The sequence below is a fragment of the Rhipicephalus sanguineus genome, chromosome 7 (assembly GCF_013339695.2).
Source record: "Rhipicephalus sanguineus isolate Rsan-2018 chromosome 7, BIME_Rsan_1.4, whole genome shotgun sequence".
Taxonomy (NCBI): domain Eukaryota; kingdom Metazoa; phylum Arthropoda; class Arachnida; order Ixodida; family Ixodidae; genus Rhipicephalus; species Rhipicephalus sanguineus.
Window position 1 is genome coordinate 158,122,210 of NC_051182.1, and position 21,318 is coordinate 158,143,527.

The 21,318-nt window shown below is 45.1% G+C and overlaps 2 protein-coding genes across 2 annotated transcripts; one reads left to right on the forward strand and one right to left on the reverse strand.

Annotated features, from left to right (window-relative positions):
- Nucleotides 1-397: 397 nt before the first annotated feature.
- LOC119400358 (cysteine-rich venom protein 6-like) lies at nt 398-5,126 on the reverse strand. Its single transcript, XM_037667373.2, has 2 exons — nt 4,788-5,126; nt 398-841 (listed from the first exon to the last, which is right to left on the reverse strand). The coding sequence occupies exons 1-2, from the start codon at nt 4,867-4,869 to the stop codon at nt 627-629; spliced, it is 297 nt and encodes a 98-aa protein (XP_037523301.1). The 5' UTR covers nt 4,870-5,126; the 3' UTR covers nt 398-626.
- A 10,558-nt stretch (nt 5,127-15,684) lies between these two features.
- LOC119399200 (chymotrypsin inhibitor-like) lies at nt 15,685-20,039 on the forward strand. Its single transcript, XM_037666013.2, has 2 exons — nt 15,685-15,839; nt 17,777-20,039. Exons 1-2 carry the CDS (start codon nt 15,734-15,736, stop codon nt 17,977-17,979), a joined length of 309 nt encoding a protein of 102 aa, XP_037521941.1. The 5' UTR covers nt 15,685-15,733; the 3' UTR covers nt 17,980-20,039.
- The last annotated feature ends 1,279 nt before the right edge of the window (nt 20,040-21,318 follow it).

A 21,318-nucleotide genomic window follows, 5' to 3' on the forward strand; every position in this document is an offset into this window, starting at 1 on the left:
TGCTGAAGTTTTGTTTATCTCACCACCACAACCCCGTGACAATAATTAATCATCGCTCCTTCGCCTCATTGTCCCTCTATTTCCAGGCCAGTGCAGCAGGTAGCTCAGTCCAACCCTCTGCCTTTCTGTAAATGTATCTCTATCTGTATCTGTGTATAGGTACAAATATTTGCTATTTGTGAATAGGCGGTTGTTTTAACAGAGTACGAACGTTCTCCCAACAGCGCAAGGCAGGGGTCATCTTTTTAAAGTTTACAAAAACTCATTTGGTTTTAAGATTATTAAGCACACAATTGAGCCAAGCAGTGTGATAAAAATAGCATAAAAAGCTTTGCTTCTCGCAGTGTGTTCACAGGCAGCTATAAAAATAGGAAGAAAACACAAACAGTCATTGGTGTGGAGAAGGGGAAAATGTGTATTTTCGTAAAATGGAATTATGACGATACAGGTGTCACATATGAGTAGAAACAAAGAGCTGTATCACGTTGAAAAAAAAAGTGGTTTCACACTCAGTAGTCCCGAGTGCGGATGCAACCCAGAGCTCCTGCGTACGAAGCGACAAACAAACGAGGAGATGTTGAGGCGTGTACGAGTGAAGTTTCACAGAATCCAAAAGGGGGCGCGGTTTATTCTCGTTGGCAGTGGTCCCAGTTGACGCAGTTTCCGTTGTGGTTCCTGAAGTATCCTTCCCCGCAGTAGCAGCCGCTGGTGCAATCCTTGCACTCGCCGCCGGAAATGGGGTCTTCGCAGCTCAGCTCCCGGCAGTCGTTGCCTGAGCAATCCTGCCACACCTCCCAGCCAGGGCAGGCCTTGGGATCTGGCGTGGTGCTTTCTCGGTCCTCTGCGAAGGCACAGATGGAATCGACATTATCCCTGTAGGTTAGGAAGTGGGGCTAGTAGCACTGACGTAGCCAGGAGGGGGATGGGTGGTTGGATGCGTTCAATCCTCCCCCCCCCCCCCCTTAAGAAAAAAATATTAAGCGTTGCATGTGTGTAAAATTTTCAGCGTTGTAATTTGTACGCGAAAGTACAAACTCACCCACGAAATACATAAAGTATGGTTTAACCCCCCTCCCACAAAAAAAGGAGGTTCTGCTTACGCTGCTGGCTAGTTGGTACAATTGCATAGCGGAAGCAGCCCGAATAGACCTAGACAAGGAAGGCAAGAACACACAGAACGAGCGCTGACTCGCAACTGACAAGATTTATTCGAAAAAAAAAAAGAAAACATACGGAAAGCGAAGCGTAACAATGCAACCGTGTGCAAAAAGCAGAGGAGGTAATCTAGTCAGTAATCTAAGAATCACTTCACAGAACACGTGTTAAGCAGAAAAGAGCATAGCTCTTTGTCCGTCGATGACAACAATGCCTGACTGACGCAAGCGTCTCCCCCCCCCCCTTTTTTTTGCACGTTAGTTGCACTGTTTGAAGTGTATTGGGATAATTGTGCTATAGATGTGACGAAAGTAAAGTGTACGAAAAGACATCTTGCCGCTGGCAGGGACCGAACCTGCGACCTTTGGATCTGAAGGTCTCAGGTTCAATCCCTGCTAGCGGTTATCATTAGTGCAGGTTATCGTTAAGCTTGCATCTGTGCGTCAGTCAGGCATCAGCCTTTCCCCGATGAAGGCCGGACACCGGCTGAAACGTCAATAAATAGCTTCCTACGCCCGTCTACTTCACTGTGTATATTTACTTGGACCCAGAATCGCTTTTATCAGCGCAGCGGTGTAAGGCCACTGTTATCCCGTGCAGAGCGAGCAGAAAACAATCATAATTAGGCGACGCGCGCTCTCTTCGTCCTCTTCTTCCATTTCGTCCGCTTCTGCTTCGCTCCCAGAACACGTGCGCCGATGTGTCCGGCGTGGGATGCAATAACTGATGGGCGAGATAACGAGTATAGAGTGAAAGATAGAGAGAAACAGAGAGGGAGAGAAAGAGGTAGATGAAAGATAAAGAGAGGGATTCTTGGCGAAGCGGGATTCCGCGATGCGGGATTCAAACCCGCGTACCAACGACCAGAAGGCGAGCGTCGTAACCACTCGGCTACCCAAGCACACTAGCAGGGCATAACATAGCCTTGTATAGGATAGTAGAGCATAGCAAGGTGTTGGGAAAGGAAGGGGGGGGGGGGTGAGGAGAAAGAAAGGTAGTAAAGCATAGCATAGGAAGAGAAAAAGACAGAGAATCAAAGAAAGAGATAGAAAGAAATGAAGAAAACTATAGAAGAAAAAGAAAAATAAAGAGAAACAAAGAAGGCCGCCCAGTGCCGTACTTCCTTCAGGCTTGGCACCATTAGAGCGAAGCTGCTTGAGTTTATTTCAGATATATATATATATATATATATATATATATATATATATATATATATATATATATATATATATATATATATATATATTATAATGGTGCATCAGAACTCGCAAAGTAACACATATCGCCAATAAAGCAGAGCTATATATCCTCTTACATACCATCTTAAAGCAGGCTGTGCTGCAACCGGTTTCTTTTTCTATCTTAACCGTTCGCGCGCCTCTCAAACGTGTTATGCCTGTCGTAGCGACAGTCCAGCCCTTGAAACAATTTCGCAACAAGCGGCAAGGGAGCGCGCATCGTTGTATAAGCGTGCTCATCCGTCTTCTTTTTTATCATTTTGGGCGTAGAACTACGCGAAGACTCTCACTGCACGCTGGTGGCTAAACACCTCCTAGGCTTCAGATTAAGCAAGGCATACGAGGATTGCCAGCTGTGGCAAAGCCTGAAGCTGTATATAGAAATGAATGGGCGTTGCTTACGCATGCGTATCACAAGGACTCTAATGAACGTGTTTCTAAAAATAATGTGCATAAAGCTTTGAAGTTACGGGCATGTGCGATTGCTGTTGCAGTCGCCGCCTAAGGACAGGTGTCCTGAATAGCAGAGAAGGCTTTGTCATAGGCATTTGTGTTAACATAGCGCTAAGAATGATGGAATTTTTTGAAACAGAGTAGAGTCATTTTAAAGTTTTACGTTCCTGTTCTCGTAATTTCTCAAAGAAAGTTTTGGTTGTTTGTCTTATTGTTTACGACGTAAAGGAGATGTTGGTGCACAAATAAGCCACCGGCTACTCCTTAGCTCTTGAATGGATCGAGCGTACAACACAAGTGAACATACAAACAGTTGGACATGGAAGAAACGTACAAACAAAGAAACATATGTCAAACAACATCATAGTGCAAAAGAAAATCTCCGAAATGCAATTAACAACGCCTATAATAATGTGTGTGGTCATCATGGGGATGAATCCGCACCAATGGACAGCATAACAGTCAACACATCATAATTACTGCATATGGTACGTGACCTAATGTAGTAGGAACATAAATTCCTTTATAATTGCCAGCAATGCCGCTACCCTCAAGAAGGGGCTTTAACGCTTTTGAGGCGTACGTCTATAAGGCTCTTATTGGCCATGGGCCCAGAAGTTGTATGTTGAACGGTGTGCGGTCAAATGCCACTAGTTCTGATTTAGGCCAGCGTTTCGGCGTTGTTCATCAGCACATTTTCTTCCAGCTTCTTCTTATATCCAGTACAGTATGAAGCCCCACCCCAATTATTTCCAATTTGCGCTATCTTGTGCGAACTTATTCCATTTTTGCTATGAGCGTCTTGGATTGGTGCCGAACTGCTCATCATAATAGCAGCAAAACGTCAATGCAAAAGCTCTCTACGACTGTCGTCTGAAAAGACAAAGAAAAATAATCACCTTATAGAAAGTACCGCCAGTGCACAGGATGAACTACTGTGGTTGAGGACATAACATAAAAAAATATAAATAGTATTAACACATATCTTGGCTGCGCAATTACAAGATGACGTAACTGAGGCTCAACCTCATAAAGACTGCAACTCGCGGCTGCACTAACGGCTACCAGAATTACTTGGATCATGGCCTGAAAAGCTTCTTCAGGAAAAGGCGAACATCTTTAAAAACGTCTTCTTAGTGGACACTGGACTAGATAAGCGCTTATGATCAACAACTATGGGCAGCTGTATACGAAGTGCAAAAAAAACGGCAGGAAGTGGAAGATGGAAGCTTTCGATGAAAAAATCCTTAAACAGGGGGGTGGGTGCTCGAGCCGACGCTTCGACACGTGGACTTTTCTTCAAGGCTGGAACTATACGTATAAGAAGTGGTACGTTATTCCGTATACTGTAGACACAACTTGGACAGAAATGTGTGCGTGTAAACGTTCTACTAGAAAATGAACTCTTGCAAGCGAACTGTCAATTGCCATGCTTTTTTTGTTGTTTACGTTTTCTATATGATTTTTCTTTACTTGTTCGTTTTTGTTCTTGGGTAACCACTTCTTTTCTTTTTTCGCTGCCAAACTTAGAGAAGTGGAGTAGCCGAGATGTTGTAAACCTTAACCTCCTCACAGCGTCAGAACAGAACATTACTGTATCTACGTCAAGTTCACTGGAAAACGCAGAGGATATAGTGGAAAGTGTAAGCAGCGCTTACGAACATTGAGCCCCGGTGAAGAAAAGAAGATTCAAATCAACCCATAGCTCACAACTGCGACCTCAATTTCACTTGATAGATCCGTCGTGGCCTCCACATTGAAAGCAAAGTTGAGCGTGCAATCTGCTATATGTATCTTTGACCTACTCACGAACGACGCAAGGTGAGACTCCAGCAACCCTGAATAAAGACGCTTGTAAGATTCAATTTCGTTCGCTTTTTTTTAAAGCGGTTACGGAAAGAAAGAAAGGCAATGCGTTCGAAAGCAAGAGTATAGACTTACCTTTTGCAGCCTTGGGCGCCGCAAGTGACACGGACACAATCGCGATCATAGCGAACAGCAGCACCATCGTAAGATTCCTCATCGCTTCTTTTGTGGTGATAACCGCGCAAGCCGAACTCAATATAAGGAGCCGTAAAAAGATGCGTCACCGTTTGCTCCGCTTAGAAGAAGCTGTCTGCGAGGAACTGGCTCTCGCTACTGCTGCAACGCTTACCGCGGCGATGACCTCTTCGATTAGACCCCGTGACCCATTTGAGGTCGTGTAAGAGAGAAGTCGTCCCCGCCGGCGCGACTGCGAGAAATCCTGACGTTCCGGTATTACAGTTTTTCTCTTTCTCTCCGCTGCTAACAACTCGGCTTTCGTTTTTATTCTCTGATTATACGCTCTCGTCTCGCGTAGACAAAAACTCGTTTTCGGCAGCGACATCTTGCCACCCTCCCTTCCGCCATCATCCGACGTCAACCGGTCCTCCCGACTCCCTGGCGTCGCGGCGCCTCTTCGCGATGCAGCACGACACAAACTTTCGTTAGCTGCGTGCCACCCAGCAGGATAAACCTGCTTTTTTTTTTTTTCGTGTCTGCGTAACGTCTCGAGCCGGAATCGGACGTGATGCTATGCGATTCATGGTCAAAGGCCCCCTTATAGGCACGCATGCCTTGCTTTTTTTCCTGTCCTCTTGCGTCTCAGTGTGGACTTTTCTACGCTGCCAGACCATCGCCGTATTACAGCAGTGTGGTTTGTATTGCATCAGTGCGGCGTCCGCATCTCGATGGAGGCAATATGCTAGAGGCCCGTGTGCTTATATATTAACGCGATAACGTTAAAGAGCTCGTATCGCAGAAATTGCGCCGTCGGCGTCGGGGCCGTTGGTTGTGAACGAAAAATCATCATTATGTCCGTGACCGAAAAATCGAAAAAGCTGCAGATAAAATAAATAATAAAAATGCTGGGTCCGAGTGAGAATCGAACCCAGGCCGTCTGCGTGGCAAGCAGGTGTTCTGCGACACAGCCACGCCTCTGCTTTGACCTGCACTGAAAGTAACTTTCATGCTTCCCAAAAATACGCGTCCTGTATACAGGTGTCACAGTACGAGATGTAATATCGCAGTAATATTGCGTGGTACAAGTGTACATTGCCATCGGGCGTCACACCATGTCAATATCATAACGACTTGGTGGTTTAAAGACAGCCACCCATTACAAAAGGCACACACATTAGTGCGCGTATTCCCTTGAGACCACGTAGTGGGTGCATCGCAACTTCGAAGAAGTTTCTCGCGCATAATTGCTCCTGGTTTAAAGCATGCTACCCATTACATAAGGCACACACCTTAGTGCGCGCATTCTGTTAAACACTCGTAGTGTTCGAACTGCGCACTAGGAACAGAATATCGCTATCGCGTTCAACTCTTAAAAGCGAAGCTTAAGCGTCCCCCAATTTTTCTCTTCAGGGCAGTCATATGAGATATCTATCTGAAAATAGTGTGACAACTTGCTGATAAAGTGCTAAAGGTGGTTACCACTGTTGTGTGGGTCGTTTGCGATGTATGGGCACATTCTGATTTTTTTCTTTTGATCGAGGTTCACGTGTTGGAATCCCGACCGCGGAGGCCGCATTTCGATGGAGGCAGAACGCTCGAGGCCCGTGCGCTTATATGTAGGTGCGCGTTAGAGAACACCAGGTAGTCGAAATTTCCGGAGCCCTTCACTACGGCGTCCATCAAGTCATATCGTTGTTTTGGGACGTAAGACACCAGCAATTCTTATATAACAATGTATTGCTGTAGGTGGTACATTACTGGAAAGGAATGAAAAAGCGCTTACATTGCCCCTTTTATACGGTGTTCCATACGTAGCAGTCAACGCTGTGGAAGCAAGCAAGACTTCTTGCAGTAGATGTGTATCGCACCAGGAAATTGTTCATTTTTGTTTCGCACTCACAATGTGGTGATTCATTCAGTTCTATGTGGAGTAATAAATTAGTAGTTGTTATGGCTTAGAGATAAACAACTTTGAATATGATGTTTTTTATCTTTTAGCGTTTTGTGATCTTCGTTTGTTTTTCATTTGAAGCGTCGCAACGCCCGACGCGCGTGGCCTTGCTCTTCTCGCACGAGCACTTGCAACGACGAAACTAGGCTATGAGCTGCGCGGAGTTATACATTTTGCTGGCCGTTGCATAACCTCTATAGTGTTGACTGTTATGCATGGAACGGAGTATAGGTTTGTTTCTTGAGCGAGTTTCTTGATTGAAAAAACCGACCGCTCGCGCTGCACAACTGTTCACTGACCACACCGTATATATAGGCACTGGATTTTTGACCTCCAAGGTAGTGCCTGTGTGCGATTTCTCCTGTGCGTGATTAAACAAGGAAAATTCACAGCGTATATGTAAAATTAAAGTGAGCTGCAAGTCCCCATAACTCTCATCGACCCTTTAGTATAAACCCGCCCGATCTCACGTCGTTGATGATGACGACGAGATACCCTCACAACTCTGCGACGCATTTACTCGAGTTCCCTCCGTGGGAAGATGCGGGCGGCTTTTTTATTCATCGTTTGAGGAAGCGCGCGTTCTCGCTCATAGATTCGGTCCCCACTCATTTGGTCGACCAGTGTGAAAAATTGCAGATGTCAGCCAATTCTTGATAAGTGCATGTTTCAAGGGCGCTGTGAGGAACGTCGTTCACTTGAGATAAGCCAAGCTTTCCGCATTCAACAACACGGTGTTCGTGTGTAAGCGTACCTGCCATTTTTCTTCATAGCGGTCAAATGAGATATCTATATCGAAAATAGTCTGACAGCTTGCTGATAAGACGCTGGAGATGGTTATCTTTGTTATGTGGGTCGTTTGCGATGTATGGGCGCATTCTGATTTATGTTTTGTAATGTCTGCGCAGATTCCTGCTTCCTATATACACCCGCCACGGTGGGCTAGTAGTTATGGTGCTCGGCTGCTGACCCGAAGGTCGCGGGATCGAATCCCGACCGCGGCGAGCGCACTCTATGTTTGATGGAGCCGACATGCTGGAAGCCCGTGTACTTAGATTTAGGTGCACGTAAACGAACAACAGGTGGTCGAAATTTCCGGAGCCCGTCAATACGGTGTCTCTCATAATCATATCGTAGTTTTGGGACGTAAAACCTCCACAGTGATTGTTATTGGTTCTTATATATTGCAGTTGATTTGCGGCAAACCATGGTGGTTATTTAGCGCCATGTCTGTCATCCTCACTTCGTCCTGCCTGAAGCGTTGTTTCATTTCGCTCCAAAATAAGTGTATTTGCATTTATTGCACGATTCTTGACGCGATTGCTTCCGAACGTGCGACATCTGATGTCAGTAATAGAAAGTAGTGTTTAACTTTGAAGAACAAGTTTCTTTGGAATTTTTTAACCTTTCAAGTCAATATATGTCCGTGGCACTACATGCAGCAATAAAGAAGTGCGACCGCACGTGCACCTTCTGCTTTCCTTTACCACAAGATGAATGCACTGCAACTCTTTTTGTTTCAATAGAAACAAACAGAGTTGCAGTGCATAGCAACCATTTGCAATGCACTGCAACCATTTGTCTCAATAGAATGCTGCAACTCATGTTACAGCATTTCTATTGAGACAAATGGTTCAGTCCAGAATGCGTATGCGGACGCGTGGACATAGGTCGTCAAACTCACTCATGAGTCGACTAACTCAGAGTCAGATCGGGCCGTTAGTCTGAGTCTGAGTGAGTCCGGGTCAGCAATATTTTGGTGAGTTTGAGGCTGAGTGAGTCCAGCTGAGGAAAATATTGGTGAGTCTGAGTCCGAGTGAGCCCTAAGAGCAGAATATATTTCTATAGTGAGTCCGAGTGAGCTCCAAGTTTTGTTGCCAACTTATAGTCTTATCTCTTCAGCATTACTATCAGCCTTATGTCGGCTTACGTTTTTACTAAAGTTTACTCACACATATATCAGCACACTGGCATTCATGCGCCATCTCAATATTTATTGATCAGAGGCGTGAGTTAAGGGAAGGGGTGCCATGACCTCCCGCTGCCAAATCTTTTATGGGATTTTCTTGATAAAGATATCTTGTGTGAGTGCCGTATTTCATTCAAATGTCCTTGCTGGATCGACATGCGATAACAATAACATATTATATATGACTATAACTAGTTTTTGGAGGTACAAGATCAAAGGGCGTATCGTATAGCATTGATTATGTGAGATATCGGCGTTTAAGAGGATTGACACCATTATCGAAAAAGCTAATTTTACGCCAACGGACTCATGAGTCAACTCACTCAGGCTCACTCAGACTATGGTGAAGCCGCAGGTCTGAGTGAGTCCGGCTGAGTAATATGTTGTTGAGTTTCTGTCTGAGTGAGTCCTGCTTAGAGAACGTTTGGTGAGTCTGAGTCCGAATGAGTCTGCTTGAAGAAAATTTTGGTGAGTCTGAGTGAGCCCCTAGAGCAGAATGTATTTCTTGAGTGAGTCTGAGTGAGCTCCAGTTTTTTTGCCGACCTATGCACGTGGTTGAAGATGTGCAACATATTTTATTAGAATACCTGTGATATCAGGACGAAAGACAACAGCTAATAAGAGATTGAATGGCACTGGAACGTAGGTCTTTCAGCCTCCGAAAAATCCTAAGCGTGTGGCCAACGCATGCCTTCAAAAACGTGCACCATTAGCAGTCATCAAGTTCCTAGAAGAGAGCGGTGTATTTGGAAATTATTGAGAAAACATTTTTAGGCTGCTTTTATGCCTATAATTAGACATGACCCTGTCGCATTATGTGTTGCTCCATGTGCGAACTCATTCTGTGTCCCTATGACTGAACTTTCCTAACTTAAATCCTATTATCTGTAGAAAGGGGTAGCGGGCGCTATAAAAACGCACCAATATCTCCTAAACACCATATATTGAAAAAAAGGATTCAGCACAAAAATTACATACAACATGCTTTTGAGAAAAATGAAGGCAATGTGTCTTATGAATGTCCGAATAAAATTTAGAATGCCGCCGTTCGGAGGGAGCTTCGCGTTAGTTCTAGTGATGAGCTAAGGTCCTTTGAATAAATGGGCTTACTTTCTTCCTTCTCATAAAAAGTGGTGTTGAAAGAAGTAACAGCAACTACAGTGCGTCACCGTTTTACACATTCAATTACTCTCGAACGTTTACATTCAATGTTCAGAATTGCTTTATTAGGAATGCTACTTACGATGATCATCGGGTTCTTAGCGCCCGTTTCTGCGTTGTTTGTTAGATGTGGCGCAGTGAGAGAACTTCAGTGCGCGAGTCAGAACATCAGTGAGTCAGAAGAAGAGATAATTTTGTGCATCTTAGCAGCAGCAGTGATGTTCATACAAATTATTCTATGAAATGCTATGACATTGATTCACACTAACCACGGAGAAACTATTTGTATTTTTTGGCTCCTTGGTAGGAAAAGTCTGCCGGCTATATTGGCATGACGCGCAAAACTTATTCTAGCAGAGTTCAAGACAAGTGTAGCAAAACTATGGCAAAGAGTCCATAATCACTGAGTCCATAACCACATCACGTTCTCTCAGCTATAACTTTTCAGTGCCATCGTGTTTCACGGGACTTGAAGTGTTTATTCAAACCACTCGACACAAATATGCTAAGAGGATGCACGGTCGCGTACGTGCATTAAAATGCGGTACTTGCCCTTGCGTCGTTTTCTCAGTTCGTATAGACAAAAAAACTGGCTCTTCTCCAAGAACTAGCTAAAGGTTTGTCTACGACGTGAAACGAATAACTCTGCTACACACTCTATTTTATTCTAAGAAGATGGCTCTCTCAAAACAAAGACGTATCTTTCTGGCATTCCCGTGCAACGCAACATAGATAGATTTCAGTGTCAGGTATTCTCAGCAACGATGCCGCATTTTTTTCCACGCTTTCCGGCCAGCGAATGTAGAATAATTTGCTCGGTCGGATTGGCCTTCAAAATGTATAATGGAATTATGCGTTGAAGATCAAAGGAAATGTTCAATATGGCTCAACTTCTTCTTTTAAAAATACGGTGGAAAACAAGCATCAACTTGAGCAAAGTGTGGTATTGGGCTAGTTGGTTTTTCATGCTTACAAAAACTGCGCTACAGTTACTGCGAAATACGAAGTTAGGGGGGAGACACGAAACGAAGTGGACACTACATGCGCAATCAGGCGTCAACTTGCACTCTTCAGAATTCGCAAACTCACACTGATATCAAAATATGCAATTTGCCATCATCGTAATTCACCTTGGAATATCGCACATTAACTTCACCCTACAATGAATGTGCCAGTGTACACGGACGCAGCTATGTTCTTAAAGTAAGCCTTTCTTTTTTGGCTGCACTTGGTGGCGTAAAGTATTCTGTTTCGCTGCCCCTCTCTGTCTTTCGCTCGTTTAATCATTTTCCCCAGCGCAGGGTAGCAAGCCGGACGTGCTTCTGGCTAACCTCCCCATCTGTATATATCTCTCTATGTCTCTTCATTCGTGAAATTCCGCCCGAAGTGGGTGGTTATTTCTGCATTACAATGTAAACGTTGTCCACTTACACAGACACAGTTTGCGCAGTTCACCACGAAGAAGTTCTTGGTTGTTTGAAGAAAAACCTTAAACCCTTTCCTCACTTTTCCTGCAACCTTAAGCAGCTACAGACACCAGTAACTCGATGCGGCGCATTATGTTGTTGTCCAAGTGGATCAATATGCAACCAATCTTACCAGGTTAAACTCCCTGGAAGTCAGAAGCAGGAACGTTTTTAACAGCAACGACAACAACAACTCTTAATCGGTCATTGTCGCGAGAAGAAGAGCGCCAAATGGGGACACAGATGCGATAACGTATTAACTGCCAGTACATTAGTAAGATCTTGGTACGGGCTAGTTGGTACTTCATTTCAAATTGTGATCATAGCGCAAGGTAAGACACGAGACAGAGATCTGCGATCCGAATGGTTGAGGCAGGCAAGGATTTATCGGCAATCTCAGTGTTGATCAAGGTTCCGGGAGTCGTCACTGCAAGACACGTAGACATCGAGAGTTGTCTGTGCTTATAGATAGCACCGTCGAGCACAAGTGGCAGCAGGAATTGTTCCGCCTTCGTCGCCGTCGTGAGTCCCCTATCCCCAAGGCACCACAACAGGTGCACACAGATGCAGGAGTGACCCTTTCGGACTTGGTCACTCATACTCTCGATCTTGGGCCCATGTTCGCCAGTGTGGGAAAGAACTATCCAGCGGAACTGTCGACCTTGGTGCATGATGTGTCTAGACGTGCTGCGGAATGGGAGGATGATCGTTGCGTGTCTGTCGGTGTCGATGTGCTCCGGTTATACTCTCCTCGTCCAGACCCGGTTCACATTAAAAGGGTGCTGTCTTACCTCACCGACAAGGCGCTGTGTCTAACAGCTGCTGACAAAGGTGGGTTTTTCGTCACACCTCGAAGCAATTTTCCCGAAAAAGTGCAAGCTCCTTTAGATTCCGTGTTTGTTAGGCGAACAGATGTTGATCTCAAGAAAGTAAGAACAAAGGCAAAACGCATGTTAACGGGACTTAATCTGGGTGCTCTTGCACAGTCTTTGGACAAAAAGGAAAGGTTGGCCTTAAGGATGTTTTTCTCAGCAAAAACTCACAAACCTGATACGCCTTTTCGCGTCAGTGTTCCAGAAAAAGGTGCGTGGCAGAATTCCCTTTCCTGCTGGCTTCAGAACCATCTTAAGAAGCTTGAGGTGGATGACGTATTTCTAGTCAAAGGTTCTTCCGGTGTCATTGAACACCTGTCTCAAAATTGTGATGTTACATTTTACGCTATGTCCATAGATATAAAAGATCCATATTATTCTATACCACATCAGGAACTGTTGGATGTTGTTGAAGAAGCGATTTTAAGGTTTGATGCTGTAGCGTTTCAAAACGAATGCGGTGTTTCTACGTTGAACTTTATAAAAGTGCTTCAGTTTTACCTCACCTCCACCTTTGCCGAATTCTTCCCTCAGAAGACTGGTATAAGTATCGCGTCTTGTATCGCTGAGTGATTTGTTTTTGGCGCATCTCAACAGAAACGACGATTCTCGGTTGTGCGATACAAAAAAATCACAGCATATCCACGGAGTGAATGATGATGACTGGGCGAAGCTGCGGAGGTTCATCGGTAAACCGTGAATCTTCCGTGAATTCTGCCCAGTACATCATCACCGACGTGAGATCGGGCGCGTTTATACTAAAGGTTCGATGAGTTATGACGACTTGCAGCTCACTTTAATTTTACATGTACGCTGTGAATTTTCATTGTTTAGAAAACCATTGCTTTAGAAAACCATTGCTTTAGAAAACATCTGGCGTCTTTCGTTAAGCAGCTGGCGTCTTTTCGTTTTGCTTTAGAAACATCTGGCGTTCTTTCGTTTTGCTTTTACAAAACATCTGGCGTCTTTCGTTGGTTTATTTCATCAATCAACGGCGTTTTGAACAAAATTTTTATTGTTTAATCACGCACAGGAGAAATCTCACCAGGCACTACCTTGGAGGTAAACAATGGCTGCTAATGGGAATGAGAGACAGAAGAAGTCGGCTTTTAGCTAACACTTACACTTCTACTTCTACTAACGTTTCCTACTGGAACATACCAATGGCTGCTAATGGGGAATGAGAGACAGAAGAATTCGGCTTTTAGTTAACGCGCACGCTGCGAATTTTTTATTGTTCAACAACGCACAGGAAAAATCTCCCACCGGCACCACCTTGGAGGTCAAGATCTGGTACTAGCGTTACGACTGGTTACGCACTACGACTACTACGACTACGAGGGACGAACGGGTGCCGCCTTAAGGAGCTTCGCCCCTAAAATTGCGAAATGCTTTTGTTTCGCAGACGACTGCTTCATTCTGCTTGATTGTGATGACCGTTCTTCTGAAACCTCCGCTCGTCAGAAGGTGGCTCTATTTCAAGAATGCCTCAACCCTCTCTTATTAAACATCAACTACCGATGAATGATGTGCTTAGGCTTTTTTTGCAGCATCATGCATGCTGGATGTATGAGCCACATGCACACAAACCTCTGCTATCATATGCGTCGGACCATTGAAAACTAATCAAAAGAGGAATTGCTCATGCCGGCTTGCATAATGCTTTGGTGAAATCCTGTCATCACTCAATTCATTTAAGTTTCCGTTCGCAAATCACTCGGTTGAAGGCGGCCGGGTATCCTGACAGGCTTCTGGTTTCAGTCTCGGAAAAGCGGCGCAGTAGGTCAGGTGATGGACCCCAGGGCGTCGTGCCTGCAGCACATGATCGCGGAAAAATAACTGTTCTTCCGTATATTCATGGCGTATCCCACAAACTGAAGAAAATAGGAAAAAAAGTGGGTGTCGACGTAGTCTTTTCGGCTCCTAAAAAACTTTCACAGCTTTGTGTTAGGACTAATCCTGTTGTCAAGGCGCGTAGTCTATGTAGTATTAACCATAAGAAGAAGTACGTTGTTTGTTCAAAAGGGGTAGTGTACAAAATACCCCTGTCTTGTGGTCTGTCCTACGTAGGGCAGACAGGTAGACGCCTGAACGTCCGACTGCAGGAACACAGTAACATAGTGAGGAGAGGGAGAGAAGGCTTTATTGTTGTGCATTGCGCACAATGCGGCTGTGCTCCATTCTTTGAAAAGACGGCTATATAGCAAGGCATCCTAACGAGAATACAAGACTCGTCATAGAAGCTGCAGCAATCGCTGAAGGTGGCTTTGGTAGTAGCCTTTGATAGTTTTAACTGATAAGAAACTTGCTTTCTTACACCCACACATGCGCTAGTGTTCTCTTTTTGACAGGGCTGTTCTTGCACTGTTGTTTTAGAGCGCTTGCTCACGTTGGCTTCGTGTTTCGGGGGGGGTTTGATTTATCGTGTGCGGTTTCTACCGCAAGTCTATTTTTTATAAATTGCTTGTTCTTCACAATAAAATTTTATTTGGAAGTCAGTGCTCGTCTTCGTTGCTCTCTGCCTCGTGTCTTACCTTGCGCCGTGATCACAATTTGAAATGAGAGTATATTAGTTCTTGTCACAGCCTGCACTCACACAATTAACCCGCGTTACGTCATCGACCTGCGTAGCATGCTTCTCTGCAGAAGCATTCCGAAACGTCCATACATGTTTTCCATGCTCTATGCCACCACCACAATCCTTACACTTCTCAACTGTTAAAAAAATTAAGCGCTATCGAGAGATAAGATTAACAAACATTGTGAGTCACCTCGGCAAGTTGCACATCGCTCATGTGCGTTCAAGAGCTTTACGGGGATTAATTTGTTTACGCCGTCGTTTCGAAGATGAGGCATCCTGCTTTTATTAGACTGCATTCCCTGCGCCAGTACCACAGATAAACATTGTTTGCTGTCATGGAAGCATGCCGTAAATACAGGGTGAGTCACGATAATCGCCATGAATGATCAAACCAGCTGCCCTGGCAGGAATGGTGCCGCCGCATAGTGTTTCACTCTGCACTGCAAGCCATCTTACTTAACCTCTTGCTTGCACTTCGCACGTTTTGAGGAAAGGGGGCCAGCGACTTATTCGCATTCACGGCACAGCGCCGGGATCCGGCAGGAACCAGACTCGTAGCGGCGCCTAATCGTGACAACACATCTCGGACGTGTCCAATAGTCGCATCTCTTTAGGAACGCTACGACGGACGCACGTGTGTGGAGTTTTCGCCCTTGGAAGAAGTAATCCGCAGTCAGCGCGAAAAGCGGCGGCCATACTTTTTTCGTTTCTTGTGTTTATGGCCGACGTGGCGCGAGTGGGAAAAACGAAAGCTCTCACTCTTCCGTGGAGAGGAAAGTGTCGTTCTCGCTGGCTTGTTGACAAGATTCGCCCAAACGCAGACGTTCGCGCGGAGCACCATATATATATATAAAGTTTCGCTCACCGCAGCAGTTTCATTGAGAGTTAAGCTCGCATTTGACGAATGTTGAATACCCGCGAATATCTGACGACCATGGGACTCAAGACGCTAGCAGTTCATCTGATTTTCCTCGTCATTGCGGCTGTGATCGTGGCCGAGGCCAAAAAAGGTAGTGTACACGTGCACTGTTTATCCTTATCTCCCCTAATCCCGCAATTTCAAATACAAAACCTAATTCGTTGTTGTCATTCGTAAAGCCTTGACCTTCTCATTTGCCCAGTGAGACCAACGGAAGCGCTAGAACAGAATTACAAAACACACTGGACGAGTTGGCTTGAACTACACGAACTGTTTTTCCTGCGATAGTGTTTATGTTAGTGTTATTTCGTGCATACCAAGATGAATTGACGTCAACTAGCCCAACGTTTTGCCTTGCTAAAGTAAAACTTTATGACTTGCGTCAGAGCAAGTTGGGTGATATTTGTTGAAGCAATGCATCCGACCACTGACCGCTTCCTGTTCTATTGAAGGCTATCGGCTATGGAAATGACTAGGAGCTGTGGAGAGAACCAGGGGTCAAAGGGCTAGTAGTCATTAGAGTCATTGAAGGCAGATATAAATAGATGGGGCTGTAAACACGTAGGCCAGGTATGCCGACTACCTTCTTAAGCGAAAATAATAATTGATAACGACTCATTTTAGCGAGAAGAACGAAATTAGTTACAACCAGGAGAAACCCATAAGAATTGTCATGATCACCTAGGTTCAAAAAAAGCAGCAGATCAAACAGCTGAAAGAAGACAATGAAGAAATTAGGAAAAATCACGTCTAGCTTTACTCAGCATGACTGAGACGAAGATTGGAGACCCACTGACATGAACCAACGCTTGCTGAGAAGAGTTGTCAGACAGCGCTCGTTTGCGTCTATTTCTTTTGTCTTCGTTTCACTGTGCTGCATGTGACGAAGAATTGAACAACTCGCCCGTGTCAAAGTGCTATACCGGAAGAATAAAGTGGCTTGCCTAAAGCCAGCGTTCGTCCTGTGAACATATTCTTCTCTGTTCCGTATGTTTTTGATATTTTGTTATGAATGCAGACTAACTAGCCCGTATGTCAACCCTTCGACCTTCTTTTGTGCGGTGTCCTTTCTTGCGCTCAATATTTTCGTTGAAACTCCCAAAGTATAGTTGCTCAGACCCTAGGAATAAATAAAGTTTGAGAATTGGGGCCCCAAGAAGCTTGGGGACCCAAGACGTTTGCGAGCCTCCAGGGCGCATGCCCAGAACCCAAGCCACTCTTAGGGCTCTTGCGCTCGCGTTGTCCCAAGGCCCACAAACCGAAAAATAGCGTGAGTTCCGAAGGCGTGTTGGGTCGCCAGCGAGACGAAGTAGACGCAGCGCGGACCGCGACGCAGTATGGCCCGCGTCTCGAATAATTTTGAATTTCGCCAAATGTGGCGCCCCGAGCGTTTGTCTCAACGCAGCCTGCGTTTGACCCAATTCTCAAACTCTGCTGATCCTCCGAATGCAAGAGCAGCCCATAGAGAAGCAGCCTACCCAACGCAGCTTGGGGACACAGTGTCTTGGGTCTCCAATTCTCAAACTCTCTAATGTAAACTACGCCCACAGACATCGCTGTACCGACCACAGAGAGTTTGCATAGATGCTCTATTCAAGTGCATTTTCTTGTTGTCCTGACATGAATCAGCCCTCGCGAATTTCAGGTAGGTGAATTGCTCATAGAGGCATATGTTCGTGTCGCCAGTTCTCGGAAGGAAACTTGAGCTTCTTGGCAAGTTACAGCAAAGATTCCGACTTCCCAGCTCATTCAAACGTAACCTTTCAACAACGGACGGCGAACGTTTAATTGATAATACGCGTAGTATTTAGATTAGCCGCGAAAAAATACTTAGGGTTTGGATGGAAACCACGTAGCATGACTCTCTGGCACACATGAATGACAGGCGCGCCGCAGTACTGGGGGCAGAGCTTGTTTTATTTTTAGGTTTTAACCGATTACGTCATTACGTTAACGTTACGTTCAAACGTCATTACGTTAACACGTTAACGATATGCTCCAGCCTGATACTATGATCCCTTGCGACAGACTTGGACCTTGCCCGACCTAAGAAGTGTGGACGCAATGAGGAGTGGAAGGAATGCCAGAGCAGTACCTGCGCCGAGACGACTTGCCAGAGGCCCACCACCGGACCAGCCTGCACCTACGACTGCATCTCGTCGTGCTTCTGTCGTCAGGGCTTCTTCAGGAATAGCCAGGGCGTCTGCGTAACCAGGAACCAGTGCCCATAAGCTTCCGGAAGCCAGGGACTTCAGAGAACGAACACATGCCTCCTCCTCTAAACGTTGACCCTGGGATGAACACTGGTGTGCTTAAATAGTGTTTATTCTGAAGGTTCACCTACATTTTCCTGGAACTCCTCGTGCTTGTTCTATACGGCTTATGACCCAAAAGAGGCGAGTTTGATCCCCGCCACGGCGTTCGCATTTCGATGGAGCCGGGATGCTAGAGACACGTGCTCTGTGCAATGTCAGTGCACGTTAGAGAACCATAGGTGGCCTACAGTACACGGGGCCGTCCACTGCGGCCTCTATGTCGCTTCAAGACGTTAAGCCCCATAAAGCAACCAGCCATCATACTTGTGCTGTAGTGTACATCGGCTTCGATTCTGTTCGAGAGCTATTGGTTCGGGACATATTCATTAAAATATTCACATCAATAATGAAATAAAGACCTACTGTTTCGTAAAACTGTGGTTTACTTTGATTAGCTTCAAAAGCCTTTGCCAAAATTCCAGTCACAATAGTCGAAACTCATTCAGAAAACGCAGATTGCAAGACAGACACGGCCGACTTCCTTGGTTCCGGCCTCCTTCTACGCTGCAATTAACAAAAGCGTTGTGCCAGCATGCCCGAGCAGCTACGATATTGAATTCGACTGCCTTGGCCGTGATGTCCTAAAAACGGATGAAAGGCAATCGCGGTGTTTGTTCAAATTACCGAGAAATGACCTGGAAATTCGGGGTGGAGCGCAAGCATAGCCGCTCTATCACGATGTGACATCTGCGTCTCTCTGCAAAAACAACAATATTTAAACTGACGGACTTGTTTGAGCTCATGGTTATGCCATGCAGACTGAACAGAAACAATCATCATCATGATCGGCCGCTACCTTCCAGCGCGTTGCTCGGCCGGCGCGCCCTCTTCGTCCCTATCTTCAACTTCTTAAGACCGTGCTAATTAGGATTATTTGTAAATGAGGACCTCGCTAAGTAAGGTCATACAACTCAACACCACTCTAATTAGGACGCGCTATTTAAGACATTGTTAATTAATGTATTGCTAATTAGGAACTATATAATTAAAGTCATAACAACTAGGTCCTTGCTAATAAAGGACATGCTCATTAAGACCGAGCTAATTAGGTACATACTAAGTAATCGTTCACCCGGCGTAGCCACCACGACACTTCGCCAAGCAATATACCTCTAGTTCTAAGCTTCCCATAGCCAAGCCTTGCAGTGCCTAGTCAAACCTAGCTGTCACCTAATTCGAGGTTTTAGATGGCGACAGAAGCTAGGTCGACCACAAGCTGCGCTGTTAGTCCAGCCTTGCACCACTAGTGCAAGTTGGTCACATTTTTTTTTCTCTTATGAATACGGGGAAACGCTCCCTTTGCCTGCGTGTCGTGATGAACAGTTGAAAGACGAACTAGTTGGGCCTTATTCAAATGGGTTCGTTCTTTCTTGTTCTTAATAGTGCGCACAATGTGAGCATTATTTCAGCTTGCCAGCTTATTCTGAGGTCCAGACAATCTTTGGCAACCACATAATTAGCGGTCAAAGGTTAGACTTCTGAGCTGTCACTCACAAAATCTGTTCTATTTTGCAATCTGTTGTTCGGCGTTTATTTGTGCCATGAGGTGCTGTATTTGGGTTTCCGGAAGATATAACGAGGCGGAGACAAATTTCTTGATTCTTTTCTCGTAGGCTGTTTTATTGACGCAAACACTATATTATTTTCCACATCAACATTCACACTACCTGTTTTGTGTTGTATTTTCCGTCACATGACTCGCCATGCTGCCTTATTAAATCCTGTGTTGTTGTATTTACCTGAATACATGCCTCGTATTAATAAACGTATTCTTGTAGGTGTATATGCGGATCCTTACACATGGTATGTGTCATTGCTGGCGATTTGCATTAGTCTCATATGTACACTAACAACCATAAAGTAAAATAACAATAAAATTCATTTGTTGCAAGAAACGTAATGTGTAATGTTCATTTGCTCGGCGTTGCCATAGAATTGTCTGTCTGACTGTAATGAAATAAAATTAAATCGATGAAAGCCAGACTAACGCTGAAGGAATCTGTTTTGCTACTTTTCCTTTAAGCTGAATTCATTGGCTTAGTCAGAAAAGGTCACATGGTTCCTTATTCATTTGCCTAAGACAACTCTAAAGAAGGAGCCATCTTCTTCTTCTTAGTCGACTGTACTCATTCCCTCCCCCCCCCCCCCCGCCCTCCCGAAAGCTTTTTGCGCCAAAGTGGTTTTGCACTGCCTCCAGGATCGGCTCGCCTTTGGCTAAGCGACGATGGCATGTGATGACGTCACAAATTTTGGCAACCTATAACGTCACGATGATGTCATAAGGTGACGGCATCACATGAGGATGAATTTCTTGCGTCACTCGTGTTGGTGCCGACGCCGCCGACTGTTACTGCTCGCGTTTGATGAGATATCTAAGGCTTTTTGCTTAATAACTGCGGCCTACACACAATTATCTCACCTTGCATGGCGTTTAGCGTTCAGCGTCAAGAGAGGAAGAATTATCAATTAACAAATCAGACTTCACCTTCGTGGTACAGAGTGATGTACTTCACATTGCAGCGCTAATTATTTTTCGCCGTGCACAAATTAAGGAGTAATAAGATGGGGCAAGCGTAGGTATGATAACTGAACTGCTTATTTGGAAGCAACAGAGTTGACCTCGAAAGCAGTTCTATTAAATGCGAAGCATTTCTTAGCGAACCTTTCGCACTTTGAGCGTTTCTATCTACGTATCTATCTGTCTATCTATCTATCTAGCCGCCTACGTCTGGGTGCTCTCGTGATCGCCTCCTTAACTTGGTGTTGACCAAAATTGGCATGGAAGGGTAAGAGGATTTGACGAATATGACTGTCGGGTCATGACATGAATAACGCGAAAATCCTGTCGCGTACGTTGTCAAACCCTTTCCTCCAGACACGTGTGGCACATACCGGTTTACCACGGGCCGCGGTGTACGGGTATGCGCCACAGGTGATTGACAGTTTATATCTACCCAGGAACGGCGAAAACAGACATTGGTAACTTAAATACGAGAGCGTTAAGAAAAACCGACATCGGCAGCGTTGACCCGACGTATGTAAAGAATGAAAATTACGATCCCAGCAGGAATTGAACCCAAGAATTCTGCGTGGCAATCAGGTATTCTACGACAGAGCCACGCCAGGTCTGTAAACTGGTTTCGAAAAACAGCCTACGCAGACGTAATGTCGGTGCACCGTCAGTTGTGGTTGTGATGCTGGCTATCTAATTTTGCAAGGAAGCAATAAACACTACGTGATAGTCCTACGATGTGT